The 20,029-nt window shown below is 43.1% G+C and overlaps 1 protein-coding gene across 1 annotated transcript in view; it reads right to left on the bottom strand.

The window, feature by feature from the left end:
- LOC139263071 (beta-1,4-galactosyltransferase 1-like) overlaps positions 1–20,029 on the bottom strand; it is a 153,604-nt gene that overhangs the window by 8,741 nt on the left and 124,834 nt on the right. The window contains exon 5 of the mRNA XM_070879038.1: positions 6,917–7,021. Coding sequence (XP_070735139.1) covers positions 6,917–7,021 — 105 coding nt within the window. The remainder of the gene's footprint in view (positions 1–6,916; positions 7,022–20,029) is intronic.

The following is a 20,029-nucleotide window of genomic DNA, read 5'->3' as shown; positions in this document are numbered from 1 at the left end:
GAGGGGATCATATCGCCAGTTGAGTTCAATGAGTGGGCCAGTCCAATTGTTTCAGTGTTGAAGAGTGATGGGATAGTCAGATTCTGCGGGGATTACAAGGTGACGATCAACCGAGTCTCGTTACAGGACCAGTACCCACTACCCAAAGCGGATGACCTGTTTGCAACGCCATCAGGGGGGGATGTCATTCACCAAGTTGGATCCAACCTCTGCTTACATGACACAGGAGCTGGCTGAACCTTTGAAAAAATTGACGTGCATCAACACGCACAGAGGACTGTTCATATACCACAGATGTCCCTGTGGGATTCGTTCGGTGGCGGCCATCTTCCAGGGGAACATGGAGAGTCTGCTGAAATCAGTTCCACGCACCGTGGTGTTCCAAGACGACATCTTGATCACTGGCCGCAACACCACCGAACACGTGCACAACCTGGAAGAGGTTCTCAAATCACTGGACAGAGTGGGACTCAGGCTGAAACACTCCAAGTGTGTTTGCCTGGCACCAGAGGTCGAATTCCTGGGGAGATAGATTGTGGCGGACGGCATCAGACCCACGGACTGCAAGATGGAGGTGATCAAGAATGCACCCAGACCACAGAATGTGACGGAGCTGCGTTCGTTCCTGGGACTCCTCAACTATTTTGGTAACTTTCTACCGGGGTTGAGCACTTTGCTGGAACCATTGCATTTATTGCTACACAAGGGTGACGACTGGATTTGGGGTAAAGCTCAAGAGACAGCCTTTAATAAGGCCAGAAACCTGCTATGTTCCAACAAGTTACTTGTATTGTATGACCCGTATAAACGTTTAATACTAGCTTGTGATGCATCTTCGTATGGGATCATGTCGAAACGCGGCGTCACGGCATAACATGTACCACGATCGCTCGGCTGTATCACGCGACATTGAAGTTAATGACCCTGTGTTGTTCTTAATTATGGTCATGGTCCCAAATGGGTTGCTGGCACTGGGTTAGTCAAGGAGGGGAATAGAGTGTTTGTTGTCAAACTTTTGAACGGACAAACGTGCAGAAAGCACTTGGATCAGACTAAACTGCGGTTCACTGACAACCAAGAACAATTTGAAGAGGGCATTACCATTAATAATCCACCCACACACACCCAACCAGCAAATCGACCTCGCGGTCAACCACGAGGATGAACCCACCATGCCCGAGATTCCGATCAGACCAGCCATACCGCAGTGCAGCAATGATCCGACCGACACACCCATGCCAGAACTTAAACTCAGGTGATCAACCCGGGAACGCAGAGCCCTGGATCGCCTCAACTTGTAAATAACTTGTACATAAGACTTTGGGGGGGAATGATGTTATGTATGTAAACATTACCAATGTGTAAGACTTGCCACCAGGGGGCGCACCTTGGGAGACCCAAGGGTCACCTGCACACCCTGGGCAAGCAGGTATAAAAGGCAGTCTACCATGCTGCCTCCTCACTCTGGAATTACAATAAAGAGACCAAGGTCACAACAGTTTGAGCTTAAGATATACAGTCTTGTGGAGTTATTCTAAATGTAACAGTTGCATAGGATCAGTTTCTGCACATCCTCTTTCTCTATCTTATCTGGGTTCCCCTTGCTCTGTACAAAATCGGTCACAGCAACCCCATTCTGATCCTGCACCTTTCTTCGAGGTGTGACCAAGATCTGAAACAGCCTTGCAGCAGCTACCCTGTCAAGCCCTCTAAGCATTTTATATGTTTCAATTAGATCGCTTCTCATTCTTCTAACCTCTAGAGAATACAAGCCTATTCTACTCAATATCTCCTCATAGGAAAATCCTCTCATCCCAAGAATCAATCGAGTTAACCTTTGTTGCACCCCCTCTAAAACTGTACACAATACATAAGAACATAAGAAATAGGAACTGGAGTAGGCCATTTGGCCCTTCAAGCCTGCTCCGCCATTCAACAAGATCATGACTGATCTTTGACCTGACCTCCACCTTCTCGCACTATCCCCATACTCCAGAATTCCATTAGTTCCCAAACATTTATCAACCTCTGTCTTGAACATACTCAACGACTGAGCATCCACAACTCCCTGGGGTAGAGAATTCCAAAGATTCACAAACTTTGAGTGAAGACATTTCTCTTCATCAGTCCTAAATGGCCGACGACTTATTCTGAAACTGTGATCCTAAGTTCTAGATTCCCCAGCCAGGGGAAACATTTTCTCAGCATTAACTCTGTCAAGACCCTTAAGAATTGTATACATTTCAATTAAACCGCCACTCATTCTTCTAAACTCTAGGGAATATAGGCCTAGTCTACTCAATCCCAGGAACCAGTTTAGTGAACTTTTGTTGCACTAAGGCAAGTATGTCTTTCCTTGGTAAGGAGAACAGTAGTGTACACTGAACTCCAGGTGTGGCCTCACCAATGTCCTGTATAATTCATGTATAAGCACACTCAGGTCCCTTTGAATGCAAGCAATTCTCAGTCCCTCAACATTCAAAAAAATTCAGATTTTTTTGTTTTTCGTATCAATGTGGATAACTTCACACTTCCCCACATTATATTTCTATTGCCATGTTCTTGCCCACTCAGTCAACATGTCTATATCTCTCTATAGCCTCTTTGGGTCCTCCTCACAGCTTACTTTCCCACCGAAGTTTGTATCATCAGCAAACTTGGAATCATTACACTCATCTAAGTCATTAATATAGATTGTAAATAGCTGAGGCCCAAGCACTGATCCTTGCGGTACCCCACTAGTTACAGCCTGCCAAAACGAAAAAGTTTCATGTCATAAACTCTTTTGTGGCACCTTAGCGAATGCTTTTTGAAAATCCAAATACACTACATCCACTGGATCCCCCATATCCATCCTACCAGTTACATCTTCAAAAAACTCTGTTGACTCTGCCTAATCATATTACAATTTTCTAAGTGCCCTGTTACCATGTCCTTAATAATAGTTTTAGCATTTTGCCTACTACTTTTGTCAGGCTAATTGGCCGTTCCCCGTTTTTTCTCTTCCTCCTTTCTTAAAATAGCGGGGTTATGTTTGGGGACTGTTCTAGAATCTAGGGAATTCTGGAAGATTAATACCAGGACATCCACTTTCTCTGCAGCTACCTGTTTTAAAACTCTAGGATGCAGGTCATTAAGTCCAGGTCAGCAGTTTGGTGGGAATAGGGTCAAGGGAGCAGTAACACAAGAACATAAGAATTTGGCCTCTCGAGCCTGCTCCACCATTCAATAAGATCATGGCTGATCCCCATATTCCTTGATTCCCTTAATATCCAAAAATCTATTGATTTCTGTCTTGAATATATTCAAAGACTGAGCCGCCACAGACCTCTGGGGTAGACAATGCCAAAGATTCACCATCCTGAGTGAAGAAGTTTCTCCTCATCTCGGTCCTAAATGGCCAACCCCTGGTTCCATACTCCCCAGGGGAAACATCCTCCCTGCATCTACCCTGTCAGGTCCTCTAAGAATTTAGTATGTTTCAATGAGATCACCTCTCATTTTTCTAAACTCTATAGAATATAGGCCTAGTCTACTCAATCTCTCCTCATAGGACAATCCCCCCTTCCCAGGAATCAGTCTGGCAAACCTTCATTACACTCCCTCTATGGCAAGTATATCCTTTCTTAAGTAAGGAGATCAAAACTATACACAATACTCCAGGTGCGGTCTCATCAGGGCCCTATATGATTGCAATAAGAAGTCTTTACTTTTGTACTAATCCTTTTGTAATAAAGGCCAACATCCATTTTCTTTCTTAATTGCTTGCTGTACCTGCATGTTAACTTTCAGTGATTCGTGTACAAGGACACCCAGGTCCCTCTGAACACCAACATTTCCCAATCTAGCACCATTTAAAAAAAATACTCTGCTTTTCTATTTTTCCGACCAAAGTGGATAACTTCACATTATATTCCATTTGTCATGTTCTTGTCCACTCACTTAGCCTGCCTATATCCCCTTGAAGCCTCTTTGCATCCTCCTCACAACTTACATTCCTACCTAGCTTTGTATTATCAGCAAACTTGAATATATTACATTTGGTCCCTTCATCCAAATCATTGATCTAGATTGTGAATAGCCGGGGCCCAAGCACTGATCCTTGCGGCACCCCACCAGTTACAGCCTGCCAATCTGAAAATTACCCGTTTATTCCTACTCTTTGTTTTCTGTCCTTAACCAATCCTCAATCTATGCTAATATATTATCCCCAACCCCATGAGCCGTAATTTTGTTTAATAACCTCTTGTGTGGTACCTTGTATCGAATGACTTCCGAAAATCCAAATACACCACATCCACTGGTTCCTCCTTAGTTATTCTACTAGTTACAACCTAAAAAAAACTCTCAATAGATTTATCAAATGTGATTTCCCTTTCATAAATCCATGTTGACTCTGCCAATCCTATTATTATTTACTAAGTGCCCTGTTACCACATCCTTAATAATAGATTCTAGCATTTTCCCTATTAGTGATGTCAGGCTAATTGATCTGTAGTTCTCCATTTTCTCTCTCCCTCCTTTCTTAATTAGCGGGGTTACATTAGGTACCTTCCAATCTGCAGGAACTGTTCTGGAATCTATTGAATTTTGGAAGATGACAAGCAATGCATCCACTATCTCTATAACCTCCTCTTTCAAAACCCTAGGATGTAGGCCATCAGGTCCAGGGGATTTATCGGCTTTCGGTCCCATGAATTTCTCCAGTACAATTTTTTTTACTAATATCAATTTCTTTCAGTACCTCATTCTTGCTATAGGAAATGGGTCTCATAGACAGGATGAGCTCGGGAAGGTGATGAGGGGAGATCAGAGAAGGATGTGAGGTCAGTGCTAGGGCAGGGGGGGGATCCTTAGAGGTAGTTTGGCCTGGTGGGCTAGGAGAAGGAAAGGAAGAGGGGACTGAATGGATGGCCTCAATCTTAAAGACAAAGAAGTCCATGTGCTCCTCACACTTATTGTCAGAGGTAAGGGTGGAGACTGGGGAGAGGGGTTTAAAAAGACAGTTAGCAGTGGTGAATAGAGGCCGGGGTTTATCTTTACATTTCAGAATGATTCTGGAATAGTGAGCGATTTTGGCTGATGATAGCAGAACTTGATAATGCCTTATGTGGTCCAGTCAGATCTGGCGGTGAATGGTTAAACCAGTCGTCCGCCATGTCCGTTGAAGTCTGTGTCCCTTGGATTTAAGGGAGTGAAGATTAGGGCTATACCGGGGGAACGGTCAGGGTGAGAGAGAGTAATTGTTTTAACAGGGACTAAGGCATCAAAGGGGGTGGTGAGGGTGTGATTGATCAGATCGGTAGCTGCAAAAATGTTATGGTGAATGGAGGGCCAAAGGCTGGACAGTTGGGAGTTGATAAGTGCAGCTGTAAGAGAGTCGGGAGAGAGTTTTTTTCCAGGGACGGGCACAGAAGGAGGTAGGATTGGGGGTGGGGGGGTTGGGGGGAAATGTGAGTGGAGAGCGATATGAGGAAGTGGTCAGAGATGACCTTACCTGTGATTAACACGATGGGAGTAGCGAGGCCAAGAAAGATGGCAAGATCGAGGGGATGGCCATGAATATGGGTTGGGGAGTTTAGATGGGTGGAGAGATTAAGGGAGGATAGGAGGCTAGTGAACTCGAAAGAGAGCATGATGAATTGAAATGGAGGTTTAAATCATTGAGGATGAGAAGTCGTTCGGTGCAGAAGCTGAGGGGGAAAAGTAGTGACGAAATATCGGTAATACAATTTTGATGGTGCTTGGGTGGGCGGTAAAGAACGAGAATTTTAAATGAGAGCTGAGAGGAGTGGAATAACGTGAGATGCTCAAAGGAGGAGAAAGTACCGGAGGAGTAAGGGGGACAGACCAAGGTGTGAGTTGCTGATGAGAGCCACACCACCACCACGGCGGTCTGAGCAGGGCAAGTGGTGGAAGGTATAGCCAGGCGGGGAGGCTTCGGTTAAGGATAAGGCATCATCGCCCCTCAACCAAGTTTCCGTCAGGGCCACGATTCACATACCTATAGAAACTTTCACAATCTGTTTTTATGTCTTTTGCTAATTTATTCTAATATTCTTTTTTCTCTTTCCTTGTCAATTTCTTGGTCCTCCTTTGCTGAATTCTAAAATCCTCCCAATTCTTCAGTCTTACTCATCTTTTTGACAACATTATAAGCCTCATCCTTTGATTTAATACTACCTTTAACTTCTGTTGTTAGCCATAGTTGGACCACTTTTTCTGTGGGCTTTAAAGGAATGTATACATATGGTAAATTATGCATTAATTCTTTAAATGCTAGCCCATTGATTGGTAACCATCATATCTTTTAATATCGTTTCCCAATCTACCTTAGCCAACTCACCCCTCATACCTATGTAGTTTGCTTTGTTTGGATTTAAGACCCTAGTTTTGGATTTAACTAAATCAGTTTCAAACTCAATATAAAATTCTATCATATTATGGTCACTCTTCCCTAAAAGGCCCCTTTACTACAAGGTTATTAATGAACCCTTTCTCATTGCACAATACTAGATCTAAAATAGCCTGTTCCCTAGTTGGTTCCTCAATATATTGATCTAGAAAACTATCTTGTATACATTTCATGAACTCGTCCCCCACACTATTATTGCAAATTTGGTTTGCCCGGTCTATATGTAGATTGAAGTCCCCCCCGATTACTGTATTACCCTTGTTACATGCACCTCTAATTTCCTGATAAAACCAGAACATGCTGAAAACAACAGGTCAGGCAGCATCTATGGAGAGAGAAACAGAGTTAACATTCTGATGAACTCAACTGAATTCTGATGGGAGATTATCGGCCTGAAACATCAACTCCATTTCTGCCTCCACCGATACTGCCTGACCTGTTGAGTGCTTCCAGCATTTTCAGTATTTACAGTGTGTTTTGTTCAGACAGAAGAGAACTTACCTCTGAGGGTTAGGTAGATTTTTTTCATCCCTGTTATGTTTGATCATACGATATTTCCCTATGACACCATCTGGGCGAGAAATCACCATGCCTTTGAAAACAATCCTATTTGGAAAGGAAAAAAATAAAGAACAGTTTTAAAAATTGAACTCCCAATGTAATGAGCCAGAATTTGCTGTACTAAAGCATCGAGCCTGCACCCTTCAGCTCAAAAATGTTTTCATAGACTTATATAGCACAGGAGGAGGTGATTCGGCCCATCAAGTCTGAGCCGGCTCCTTTGAAGAGCGATCCAGTTAGTCCCACTCCCCCGCTCTTTCCCCATGTCCCTGCAATTTTTCCTCCTTCAAATATTTATCTAATTCCCTTTTGAATCTGTAGCCAGCGCCCCATCAGGCAGTGCATTCCAAATCCTAACCACTCGTTGTGTATAAATATTTTACCACATGTCACTTCTGGTTTTTTTGCCAATCACCTTAAATCTGTGCCCTTTTGTTATCGATCCTTCCGCATTTCAAGTTTGCTGAAAGTGCGAACTGATAACGGAGCAGCGAGAGAAACCGTGTATCTCCTTAACCATTAAGATTTAAGGAAATAAACAGCAGAAGGAGTGATGAGGAGGGTGAATTGGAGTGGGTGAATCCAATGTCAAATCAGATACAGAAAGAGAAATAAAGAGGGAAAGAAAGCTCGGATTGAGAGAAGACAGACAGAAAGGAAAAGCAAGAAAAAAAACTTTATCTCCTTGAAAAATTCAAAACCTGAAGGAATGTGAGGCACATGTAATAGTTAATTTTCCATGCAAAATGGTCGATCAGCAGTCATTAACACTTGCCACATTGTTAAAAGGGTACTTACGCAAGTAATGACAAGACTTAACTTTCTATGGCAAGTTTAATAGGTAAATACAGCAAGTTCCAAACAAAAAGATGGGGAGACTAAGGGTGAAGTGCCATTTTTGCAACCTTTGGATTTTCACATCTAACTGCTACTGCTGGAAGCTGCTGTACCTTGTATCCATAAATAACAGCGAGCACCATTATCCTTGCTGTTATCCTGATTGAAAATTCTGTCCCACTTTTTTAATGAAAGGAATAGAGAGTTGGGGAAGCAGAAAGTCAGGATAAATGGGTCCTTTTCAGAATGGCAGGCAGTGACTAGTGGGGTGCCGCAGGGCTCAGTGCTGGGACCCCAGCTATTAACAATATACATTAACGATTTGGAAGAGGGACTTGAGTGTAATATCTTCAAGTTTGCATATGACACTAAGCTGGGTGGCGGTGTGAGCTGTGAGGAGGACGCTAAAAGACTGCAGGGTGACTTGGACAGGTTAGGTGAGTGGGCAAACGCGTCAGATGCAGTATAATGTGGATAAATGTGAGGTTATCCACTTTGGTGGCAAAAACACGAAGGCAGAATATTATTTGAATGGTGGCAGATTAGGAAAAGGGGAGGTGCAACGAGACCTGGGTGTCATGGTACATCAGTCATTGAAAGTTTCCATGCAGGTACAGCAGGCAGTGAAGAAGGCAAATGGTATGTTGGCCTTCATAGTTAGAGGATTTGAGTATAGGAGCAGGGAAGTCTTACTGCAGTTGTACAGGGCCTTGGTGAGGCCTCACCTGGAATATTGTGTTCAGTTTTGGTCTCCTAATCTGAGGAAGGATGTTCTTGCTATTCCGGGAGTGCAGCGAAGGTTCACCAGACTGATTCCTGGGATGGCAGGACTGACATATGAGGAGAGACTGGGTCGACTGGGCCTGCATTCACTGGAGTTTAGAAGGATGAGAGAGGATCTCATAGAAACATATAAAATTCTGACGGGACTGGACAGGTTAGATGCAGGAAGAATGTTCCCGATGTTGGGGAAGTCCAGAACTAGGGGACATAATCGAAGGATAAGGGGTAAGCCATTTAGGACTGAGATAAGGAGAAACTTCTTCACTCAGAGAGTTGTTAACCTGTGGAATTCCCTACCACAGAGAGTTGTTGATGCCAGGTCATTGGATATATTCAAGAGGGAGTTAGATATGGCCCTTACGGCTAAAGGGATCAAGAGGTATGGAGAGAAAGCGGGAAAGGGGTACTGAGGTGAATGATCAGCCATGATCTTATTGAATGGTGGTGCAGGCTCGAAAGGCCGAATGGCCTACTCCTGTATCTATTTTCTATGTTTCTATGTTTCTAATGTAACAAATGATTACAAAATACAGGAATCTATAATCCAAGAGAATTATACCATGAAAAACACAAGGCATGTAATCAATACAGAAATGTTAAAACTTCTAACAAGTGTCAACTGAGTGGTTGCACTATAGCCTCAGTCAGTTGTGGGTTCAAGCCCCACTCTGGCGCTTTTCACAACCTCATGATATCCTAAAGTGCTTTTCAGCCAATGAAGTATTTTTTTGAAATGTATTGTATTGTAATGTTAATGCAATACTGAGCGAATGAGTATGGTCTGGCCTCTTAGGTGGATATAAAAGCTCTAATGTCATCATTCGAAGAAAAGAAGAGGAGTTTTCCCGGAGTCCTGGCAAACATTTATCCCTCAAACATCACCAAAACTGACCTTTGATCATTTATCTTATTGCAGTTTATAGAGCATTGCTATGCACAAATTGGCAGCTGTGTTTACCTGCAATACAACAGTGACCACATTTATAACAAATTGTATAAGAATATATAGTGCCACATAATAGACTTGCCAGTGAAGTTGAAGCCCATGGAATAAAAGGGAAAGGAGCAGCATAGATACAAAATTGGCTAAGTGATAGAAAACAAAGAGTAGTGGTGTATGGTTATTTTTCGGACTGGAGGTAGGTAGACAGTGGTGTTCCCCAGCGATCCATAGTAGGACCACTTCTTTTCTAGATATATATTAATGACTTAGACTGGGGTGTACAGGGCACAATTTCAAAATTTGCAGATGATACAAAACTTGGTTGTATAGTGAACAGTGAGGATAGTGATAGACTTCAAGAGGACATAGACAGGCTGGTGGAATGGCAGATGAAATTTAACGCAGTAAAGTGTGAAGTGATACATTTTGGTAGGAAGAACGAGGAGTGGCAATATAAACTAAAGGGTATAATTCTAAAGGGGGGTGCATGAACAGAGAGATGTGCGCAAATCGTTGAAGGTGGCACGGAAGGTTGAAAAAGCAGCTAAAAAAGCATTCTGGATCTTGAGCTTCATAAGTAGAGGCATTGAGTCCAAAAGCAAGGACGTTATGATGAACCTGTATAAAACACTGGTTCGGTCTGAACTGGGGTATTGTGTCCAATTCTAGGCACTGCACTTTACAAGGATCTGAAGGCCTTAGAGAGGGTGCAGAAAAGATTTATAAGAATGGTTCCAGGGATGAGAGACTTCAGTTATGTGGATAGACTGAAGAAACTGGGGTTGTTCTCCTTAGAGCAGAGAAGGTTGAGAGGAGATTTGAAAGAGGTGTTCAAAATCATGAGGGGTCTGGACAGAGTAGATAGAAACTGTTCAAATTGGTGGAAGTATCGAGAACCAAAGGACACAAATTTAAGATGATTGGCAGAAGAACGAAAGGCGACATGAGAAAAATCTTTTTTATGCAACGAGTGGTTAGGATCTGGAATTCATTGCCTGAAAGGGTGATGGAGGCAGACTAAATATGACTTTCTAAAGGAAATTAGATAAGTACCTGAAGGAAAAAATATTGCAGGCCTATGGGGTAGTGGAATTAGTTGAAGTGCTCTTGCAGAGCACGTATTCGATGGGCCGAATGGCCTCCTTCTGTGGTGTAACCATTCTATGATTCTCTGATTATAGAGGACTACTATACCATATAATACATAATGTGCATGGTATAACACTAAATGTTATGTGTCACATTGTATAATGCTCCTCTATAACAAATAATACATTACATGTCACATGGTAATACTCTCCTGTATTATATAATATTGTGTCACATGGTATAATGTTCTTGCATATAATACATTTGAGTGTCACACGGTACAATGCTCTTCTAATGCACTGTGTGTTTCACAGTCTAACACCTGTTTTATAGAATACATTTTGTGTTACACAATGTAATGCTCTAGCATTATACAACTGCCTACAAGGTTTGTTAAAGAAGCTAGTACTAAAGAGAGAAAGTTCCATCTTTAAGTACAGGGCCGACTACATTCAGAGAGAGTCCTTCAGTCCAAAAACTTGTAATTAGCTTGCTAGCTGGGACAGTGTGGCATATTTTGTAATTTTTTTTCATGCTATGAGGAGTGTTGTAGAAATAAGCTATAATTCACAATTTTTAATGTGTTCACTTCTTGTTTGTAAAATAAATCCATCTGTTGATTTACATTTGACCGCTTCTTGCTTGTCTTCATTGGATTGGCTCAGAAGATTAAAGAAATACATGTGGAGACATGCAGGATTATTGTAAAATACTAATACAAAAGCAAAATACTGTCGATGCTGAAATAAAATGCTGGAAATCTCAGCGGGTCAGGCAGCATCTGTGGAGAGAAAAACAGAGTTAACCTTTTGGGTCGACGACCCTACGTCAGAACTGCCGAATGTTCGAAAAGAGCACATTCTTAAGCACTGAAAGAGGGAGGGAAGAAAGAACAAAAGGGAAGGTCTGTGATAGGGTGGAAGGCAGGAGCGATTAGAGAGACAAAAGGGATGATGGGCCGAATTGAAATGGTAATGCCAGGAGTTAGAAAAAGGTTCATCTGGATACGGTGTGAATGGCAGAGTAATGACCAGTTGCTATTAGAGACAAAGAGAGTTTCAAAGATTCTCTCCTCATTTCAGTCTTAAATAGTGGGTCACTTATCCTAAGATTATGCCCCCTCATCCGAGACACTCCAGTTAGAGAAAACAACCTCTCAGCATCTACCCTGTCAATCCCCCTCAGAATCTTGAATGTTTCAATGAGATCACCTCTCCAGAGAGTATAGGCCCAATCTACTCAAACTCTCATAAGACAACCCTCTCATCCAAGAGATCAATCTAGGAAACCTTTGTTGCGCCGCCTCCAAGGCAAGTATGTCCTTCCCCAGATAAGGAGACTAAAACTGTGCACCGTGCTTCAAGTGTGGTTTCACCAAAGCAATGTACATGATAAGATTTCCTTACTCTTGTACTCCAAACTCCTTGCAATAAAGGCCAACATGCCCTTTGCCTTCCTAATTGCTTCCTATACCTGCATGCTAATTTTCTGTTTCCTATATGAGGACATCTAAATCTCTCTGAACAGCAACATTGAATAGTTTCTCACTGCTTAAAAAATATTCTGTTTTTCTATTCTTCCTACCAAAGTGAATAACTTCACATTTCCCCACATTATACTCTATCTACTACCTTATTGCCCACTCACTGCTCTATAACCCTTTGCAAGCTCTTCGTGGCCTCCTCACAGCTTCCTTTCCCACCTCATCATCATTATAGGCAGTCCCTCGGAATCGAGGAAGACTTGCTCTTAAAATGAGTCTTTAGGTTGCTGAACAGTCCAATATGAGAGCCACAGTCCCTGTCACAGGTGGGCAGATAGTGATTGAGGGTAAGGGAGGGTGGGACAGATTTGTCGCACGCTCGTTCTGCTGCCTGCGCTTGATTTCTGCATGCTCTCGGCGATGAGACTCGAGGTGCTCAGCACCCTCCCGGATGCACTTCCTCCACTTAGGGTGATCTTTGGCCCAGGACTCCCAGGTGTCAGTGGAGGCTTTGAGGGTGTCCTTGTAATGTTTCCTCTGCCCATCTTTGGCTCATTTGCCGTGAAGGAGTTCTGAGTAGAGCGCTAGGTTTGGGAGTCTCATGTCTGGCATGCCTGAAGCCAGCATCGCGAGAGTAGTGGCGTGGGATTACACAGGGCGGCGGCAGCAACTGGAAGCAGTGGCAGATCATCGGGGGCCAGCATGTGCAGAGGCCGAAGGTAAAACAAAGAAGTAAAAAAAAATCAAAGTGTGATGTCACAGCCAAATGGATAAGTGATTGACTGGTGGATTGGTGAGTATTTAATCTTTTTCTTTTTATTTCCTTATCAGAAGGTAACCTTTGACTGTGTTGCCAAATTAAGTTAATTTAAAGGTTAAGTCATGGCAAGAGAGCCCAGACCCATGTCATGCTCCTCCTGTGCTATGTGGGAAGTCAGGGACGCTCCCAGTGTCCCTGGCTGCTATGTGTGCAGGAAGTGTGTCCAGCTGCAGCTCCTGACAGACTGCATTGCAACACTGGAGCTACGCATGGATTCACTCTGGAGCATCCGCAATGCTGAGGATGCCGTGAATAGCACGTTTAGTGAGTTGGTCACACCACAGGTAGAGGTTACTCAGGCAGATAGGGAATGGGTGACCATCAGGCAGAGCAGTGGAAGGAAGCTAATGCAGGGCTCCCCTGCAGTCATCTCCCTCCAAAACAGATACACCACCTTGGGTACTGTTGGGGGAGATGGCTCATCAGGGGAAGGCAGCAGCAGCCAAGTCCTCTGTGGTGGCTCTGCTGCACAGGAGGGCAGGAAATAGAGTGGGAGAGCTATAGTGGTAGGGGATTCTATTGTAAGGGGAATATAGGCGTTTCTGTGGTCGCAATCGAGACTCCAGGATGGCATGTTGCCTCCCTGGTGCAAGGGTCAAGGATGTCTTGGAGCGGCTGTGGGGCATTTTGGAGGGGGAGGGTGAACATCCAGTTGTGGTGGTGCATATAGGTTAAAAAATGGGATGAGGTCCTACAAGCTGAATTTAGGGAGCTAGGAATTAAATTAAAAAGTAGGACCTCAAAAGATAGTAATCTCAGGATTGCTACCAGTGCTACGTACTAGTCAGAGTAGAAATAGCAGGATAATTAAGATGAATACTTGGCTTGAGGAATGGTGCAAGAGGGAGGGATTCAAATTCCTGGGACTTTGGAACCGGTTCTGAGGGAGTTGGGATCAGTACAAAATGGACGGTCTGCACCTGGGCAGGACCGGAATCAATGTCCTGGGAGAAGTGTTTGCTAGTGCTGTTGGGGAGGGTTTAAACTAATATGGCAGGGGGATGGGAATCTATGCAGGGAGAGAAATGGAAGTAAAATGGGGGCAGAAGCAAAAGGTAGAAAGGAGATAAGGAAAGATGGAGAGCAGAGAAATCAAATGCAAAAATCAAAAAGGGCCAGATTATATCATAATTCTAAAAGGACAAAGAGTATTAAAAAAACAAGCCTGAAGGCTCTGAGTCTCAGTGCGAGGAGCATTTGTAATAAGGTGGATGAATTAACTGTGCAGATAGTTGTTAATGGGTATGATGTAATTGGGACTACAGAGACATGGCTCCAGGGTGACCAAGGCTGGGAATGCACATCCAGGGGTATTCAACATTCAGGAAGGATAGACAGAAAGGAAAAAGAGGTGGGTAGCGCTGCTGATTAAAGAGGAAATTAACGCAATAGTAAGAAAGGACATTAGCTTGGATGATATGGAATCTGTATGGGTAGAGCTGCGAAATACCAAAGGGCAGAAAACGCTATGGGAGATGTGTACAGACCACCAAACAGTAGTAGGGAGGTTGGGGATGGCATCAAACAGGAAATTAGGGACGCACGCATAAGGATACAGCAGTTATCATGGATAACTTTAATCTACATATTGATTGGGCTAACCAAACTGGTAGCAATACTGTGGAGGAGGGTTTCCTGGAGTGTGTAAGGGATGGTTTTCTAGACCAATATGTTGAGGAACCAACTAGAGAGCAGGCCATCCCCAGACTGGGACTTGTGTAACGAGAGAGGATTAATTGGCAATCTTGTTGTGCGAGGCCCCTTGGGGAAGAGTGACCATAATATGGTAGAATTCTTCATTAAAATGGAGAGTGACACAGTTAATTCAGGTCCTGAAGGTTACTTCAATGGTATGAGATGTGAATTGGCCAGGATAGACTGGCAAATGATGCTAAAAGGGTTGGTGGATAGGCAATGGCAGACATTTAAAGATCACATGGATGAACTTCAACAATTGTACATCCCTGTCTGGCATAAAAATAAAACGAGGAAGGTGGCTCAACCATGGCTGACAAGGGAAATTAGGGATAGTGTTAAATCCAAGGTAGAGACATATAAATTGGTCAGAAAAGGCAACAAATCTAAGTACTGGCAGAAATTTAGAATTCAGCAGAGGAGGACAAAGGGTCAAATTAGGAGGGGGAAAATAGAAAATGAGAGGAAGCTTGTAGGGAACATAAAAACTGACTGCAAAATGTTCTATAGGTATGTGAAGAGCAAACGATTAGTGAAGACAAATGTAGGTCCCTTGCAGTCAGAATCAGATGAATTTTTAATGGGGAATAAAGAAATGGCAGACGAATTGAACAAATACTTTGGTTCTGTCTTCACGAAGGAAGACACAAATAACCTTCCGGAAATACTAGGGGACCGAGGGTCTAGCGAGAAGGAGGAACTGAAGGAAATCCTTATTAGTCAGGAAATTGTGTTGGGAAATTGATGGGATTGAAGGCCGATAAATCTCCGGGGCCTGGAAGTCTGCATTCCAGAGTACCTAAAGAAGTGGCTTAAGAAATAGTGAATGCATTGGTAGTCATTTTCCAACATTCTACAAACTCTGGATCAGTTCCATGGATTGGAATGTAGCTAATGTAACCCCACTTTTTAAAAAAGAAGGGAGAGAGAAAACAGGGAATTATGGACCGGTTAGCCCGACATCGGTAGTGAGGAAAATGTTGGAATCAATTATTAAAGATATAATAGCAACGCATTTGGAAAGCAGTGACAGAATCGGTCCAAGTCAGCATGGATTTATGAAAGGGAAATCATGCTCGACAAATACTCCAGAATTTTTTTGCAGATGTAACTAGTAGAATGGACAAGGGAGAACCAGTGGATGTGGTGTATTTGGACTTTCAAAAGGCTTTTGACAAGGTCCCAAACAAGATATTAACATAGAAATAGAAAATAGGTGCAGGGCAGGCCATTCGGCCTTTTGAGCCTGCACTGCCATTCAATATGATCATGGCTGATCATGCAACCTCAGTACCCCACCCCGGCCTTCTTTCCATAACCCCTGATCCCTTTAGCCATAAGGGCCACATCTAACTCCCTTTTGAATATGTCCAACGAACTGGACTCAACAACTTTCTGTGACGGACAATTCCACAGGTTCACAACTCTCTGGGTGAAAAGGTTTCTCCCCATCTCAGTCCGATATGGCTTACCCCTTATCTTTAGACTGTGACCCCTGGTTCTGGACTTCCCCAACATCGGGAACATTCTACCTGCATCTAACCTGTCCAGTCCCATCAGAATTTTATATGTTTCTATGAGATCCCCTCTCATTCTTCTAAATTCCAGTGAGTATAAGCCTAGCCGATCCAGTCTTTCCTCATATGTCAGTACTGCCATCCCGGGAATCAGTCTGGTGAACCTTCGCTTCACTCCCTCAATAGCAAGCATGTCCTTCCTCAGATTAGGAGACCAAAACTGCATATAATACTCAAGGTGTGGTCTCACCAAGGCTCTGTACAACTGCAGTAAGACTTCCCTGCTCCTATACTCAAATCCCTTCGCTATGAAGACCAGCATGCCATTTGCTTTCTTTACTGCCTGCTGTGCCTGCATGCCTACCATGACACCCAGGTCTCTTTGCACCTCCCCTTTTATTAATCTGTCACCATTTAGATAATAATCTGCCTTCCTATTTTTGCCACCAAAGTGGATAACCAGACATTTATCCACATTATACTGCATCTGCCATGCATTTTCCCATTCACCTAACCTGTTCAAATCACCCTGCAGCCTCTTAGCATCCTCCTCGCAGCGCCACCCAGCTTAGTGTCATCTGCAAACTTGGGAGATATTACCTTCAATTCCTTCGTCTAAATCATTAATGTATATTGTAAATAGCTGGGGTCCCAGCACTGAACCCTGCAGCACCCCACTAGTCACTGCCTGCCATTCTGAAAAGGACCCGTTTATTCTCACTCTTTGCTTCCTGTCTGCCAACCAGTTCTCTATCCACGTCAATACATTACCTCCAATACCAAGTGCCTTAATTTTGCATACTAATCTCTTGTGTGGGACCTTGTCAAAAGCGTTTTGAAAGTCCAAACACACCACATCCACTGGTTTTCCCTTATCCACTCTACTAGTTACATCCTCAAAAAACTCTAGATTTGTCAAGCATGATTTCCCTTTCATAATTCCATGCTGACTTGACTCGATCCTGTCACTGCTTTCCAGATGCGCTGCTATTACATCTTTAATAATTGATTCCAGCATTTTCCCCACCACCGATGTCAGGCTAACCAGTCTATAATTCCCTGTTTACTCTCTTCCTCCTTTTTTAAAAAGTGGAGTTACATTAGCTACCCTCCAATCCATAGGAACTGATCCACAGTCCATGGAATGTTGGAAAATGACCACCAATGCATCCACTACTTATAGGGCCATTTCCTTAAGTACTCTGGGATGCAGACTATCAGGCCCTGGGGATTTATCGGTCTTCAGTCCCTTCAATTTCCCTAACACCATTTCCTGACTGATAAGGATTTCCCTCAGTTACCCCATCTCGCTAGAAGCTCGGTCCCCTAGTATTTTTGGGAGGTTATTCGTGTCTTCCTTAGTGAAGACAGAAACCAAGTTCAATTGGTCTGCCATTTCCTTGTTCCCCATAATGAATTCACCTGATTCTGACTGCAAGGGACCTACATTAGTCTTCACTAATCTTTTAGTGTGCAAATTTAAAGCACATGGTATTGGGGGTAATGTATTGACGTGGATAGAGAACTGGTTGGCAGACAGGAAGCAGAGAGTTGGGATAAACAGGTCCTTTTCAGAATGGCAGGCAGAGACTAGTGGGGTGCCGCAGGGCTCAGTGCTGGGACTCCAGCTATTTACAATATACATTAATGATTTAGATGAAGGAATTGAGTGTAATATCTCCAAGTTTGCAGATGACACTAAGCTGGGTGGTGGTGCGAGTTGTGAGGAGGACACCAAGAGGCTACAGGGTGATTTGGACAGGTTAGGTGAGTGGGTAAGTGCATGGCAGATGCAATATAATGTGGATAAATGTGAGGTTATCCACTTTGGTGGCAAAAACAGGGAGGCAGAATATTATCTGAATGCTGACAGATTAGGAAAAGGGGAGGTGCAACGAGACCTGGGTGTCATGGTACATCAGTCATTGAAAGTTGGCATGCAGGTACAGCAGGCGGTGAAGGCGGCAAATGGTATGTTGGCCTTCATAGCTAGGGGATTTGAGTATAGGAGCAGGGAGGTCTTACTGCAGTTGTACAGGGCCTTGGTGAGGTCACACCTTGAATATTGTGTACAGTTTTGGTCTCCTAATCTAAGGAAGGACATTCTTGCTGTTGAAGGAGTGCAGCAAAGGTTCACCAGACTGATTCCCGGGATGGCAGGACTGACATATGAAGAAAGACTGGATCGGCTAGGCGTATATTCACTGGAATTTAAATGAATGAGTGGGGATCTCATAGAAACATATAAAATTCTGATGGGACTGGACAGGTTAGATGCAGCAAAGAATATTCCCGATGTTGGGGAAGTCCAGAACCAGGGTCACAGACTAAGGATAAGGAGTATGCCATATCGGACTGAGATGAGGAGAAACTTCTTCACTCAGAGAATTGAGAAACTGTGGAATTCTCTACTACAGAAAGTTGTTGAGGCCAGTTTGTTAGATATATTCAAAAGGGAGCTAGATGTAGCCCTTATGGCTAAAGGGATCAAGGTGTATGGAGAGAAATCGAGAATGGGGGTACTGAAGTTGCATGATCAGCCATGCTGATATTGAATGGTGGTGCAGGCTCGAAGGGCTGAATGGCCCACTCCTGCATCTATTTTCTATGTTTTTATGCGGACAATGTGGCCTGCCCAGTGGAGCTGATCAAGTGTGGTCAGTGCTTCACTGCTGGGGATGTTGGCTTTGTATTGTCAGCAAACTTGGATGCATTGCATTCAGTCCCTTCATCAATGTCATTAATATAGATTGTAAATAGCTGAGGCCCCAGCACTGATCCTTGTGGCACCACATTAGGTCTGCCAACCAGAATTTGACCTGTTTATCCCTACTCTCTGTTTTCTGTCCATTAACCAATCCTCTTTCCATGCTAATATATTACCCCCAACCCCATGAGCTCTAATCTTTCTTAGCAGCCTTTTATATGCCACCTTATCGAATGCCTTTTGGAAATCCAAATATACTACATCCACTCATTCCCCTTTATCTGCCCTGCTAGTTACATCCTAAAAAATCTCTAATAAACTTGTGAAACACGATTTTACTTTCATAAAACCATGTTGACTTTGTCTAATCATATTATGATTTTTTAAATGCTTTGTTACCACTTCCTTACTAATGGAATACAGCACTTTTCTGATCACTGATGTTAGGCTAACTGGCCAAAAGTTCCCTGTTTTCTCTCTCGCTTCTTTCTTGAATAGCGGGGTTACATTTGTTACATTCCAATCCACTCGGACCATTGTAGAATCTAGGGAATTTTGAAAGATCACAAACAATACATCCACGATCTCTGTAGCCACCTCTTTTAGAACTTTAGGAGAGAGGCCACCAGGTCCAGGGGATTTACTGGCTTTTAGTCCAATTAGTTTCTCCAGTACATTTTCTCTACTGATATTAAATACTTTAGGTTCCTCACTCTTACTAGCCACTTGGTTCCTCACTATTTGTTATATGCTTTTTGTGTCTTCTACTGTGAAGACAGATAAAAAATATTTGTTTAATGTCTCTGCCACTTCCTTGTTCCTCATTATAATTTCTCCTGACTCAGTCTGTGAGGGAGCAACTCTTACTTTTGCTACTCTCTTTCTTTTTACATACGTGTAGAAGCAGTTACAATCTGTTATTATATTTCTTGCTAATTTACTCTCATATTCTATATTATCTCTTTTTATCAACTTTTTGGTCATCCTTTGCTGGATTCTAAAGCTCTCCCAATCCTCAGGCTTACTACTATTCTTTGCAACATTATAAGCCTCTTTTAATATTATACTATCCTCAACTTCTTTAATTAGCCACGGATGGATCACTTGTCCCGATGAGTTTTTATTTCTCAATGGAATATATATTCGTTGAGAATTTTGCAATATTTCTTTAAATGTTTG

This window comes from Pristiophorus japonicus, chromosome 1 (genome assembly GCF_044704955.1).
Source record: "Pristiophorus japonicus isolate sPriJap1 chromosome 1, sPriJap1.hap1, whole genome shotgun sequence".
NCBI lineage: Eukaryota > Metazoa > Chordata > Chondrichthyes > Pristiophoridae > Pristiophorus > Pristiophorus japonicus.
The sequence above is the reverse complement of the archived record's forward strand: the minus strand, read 5'-3'. Positions and strand labels throughout refer to the sequence as shown.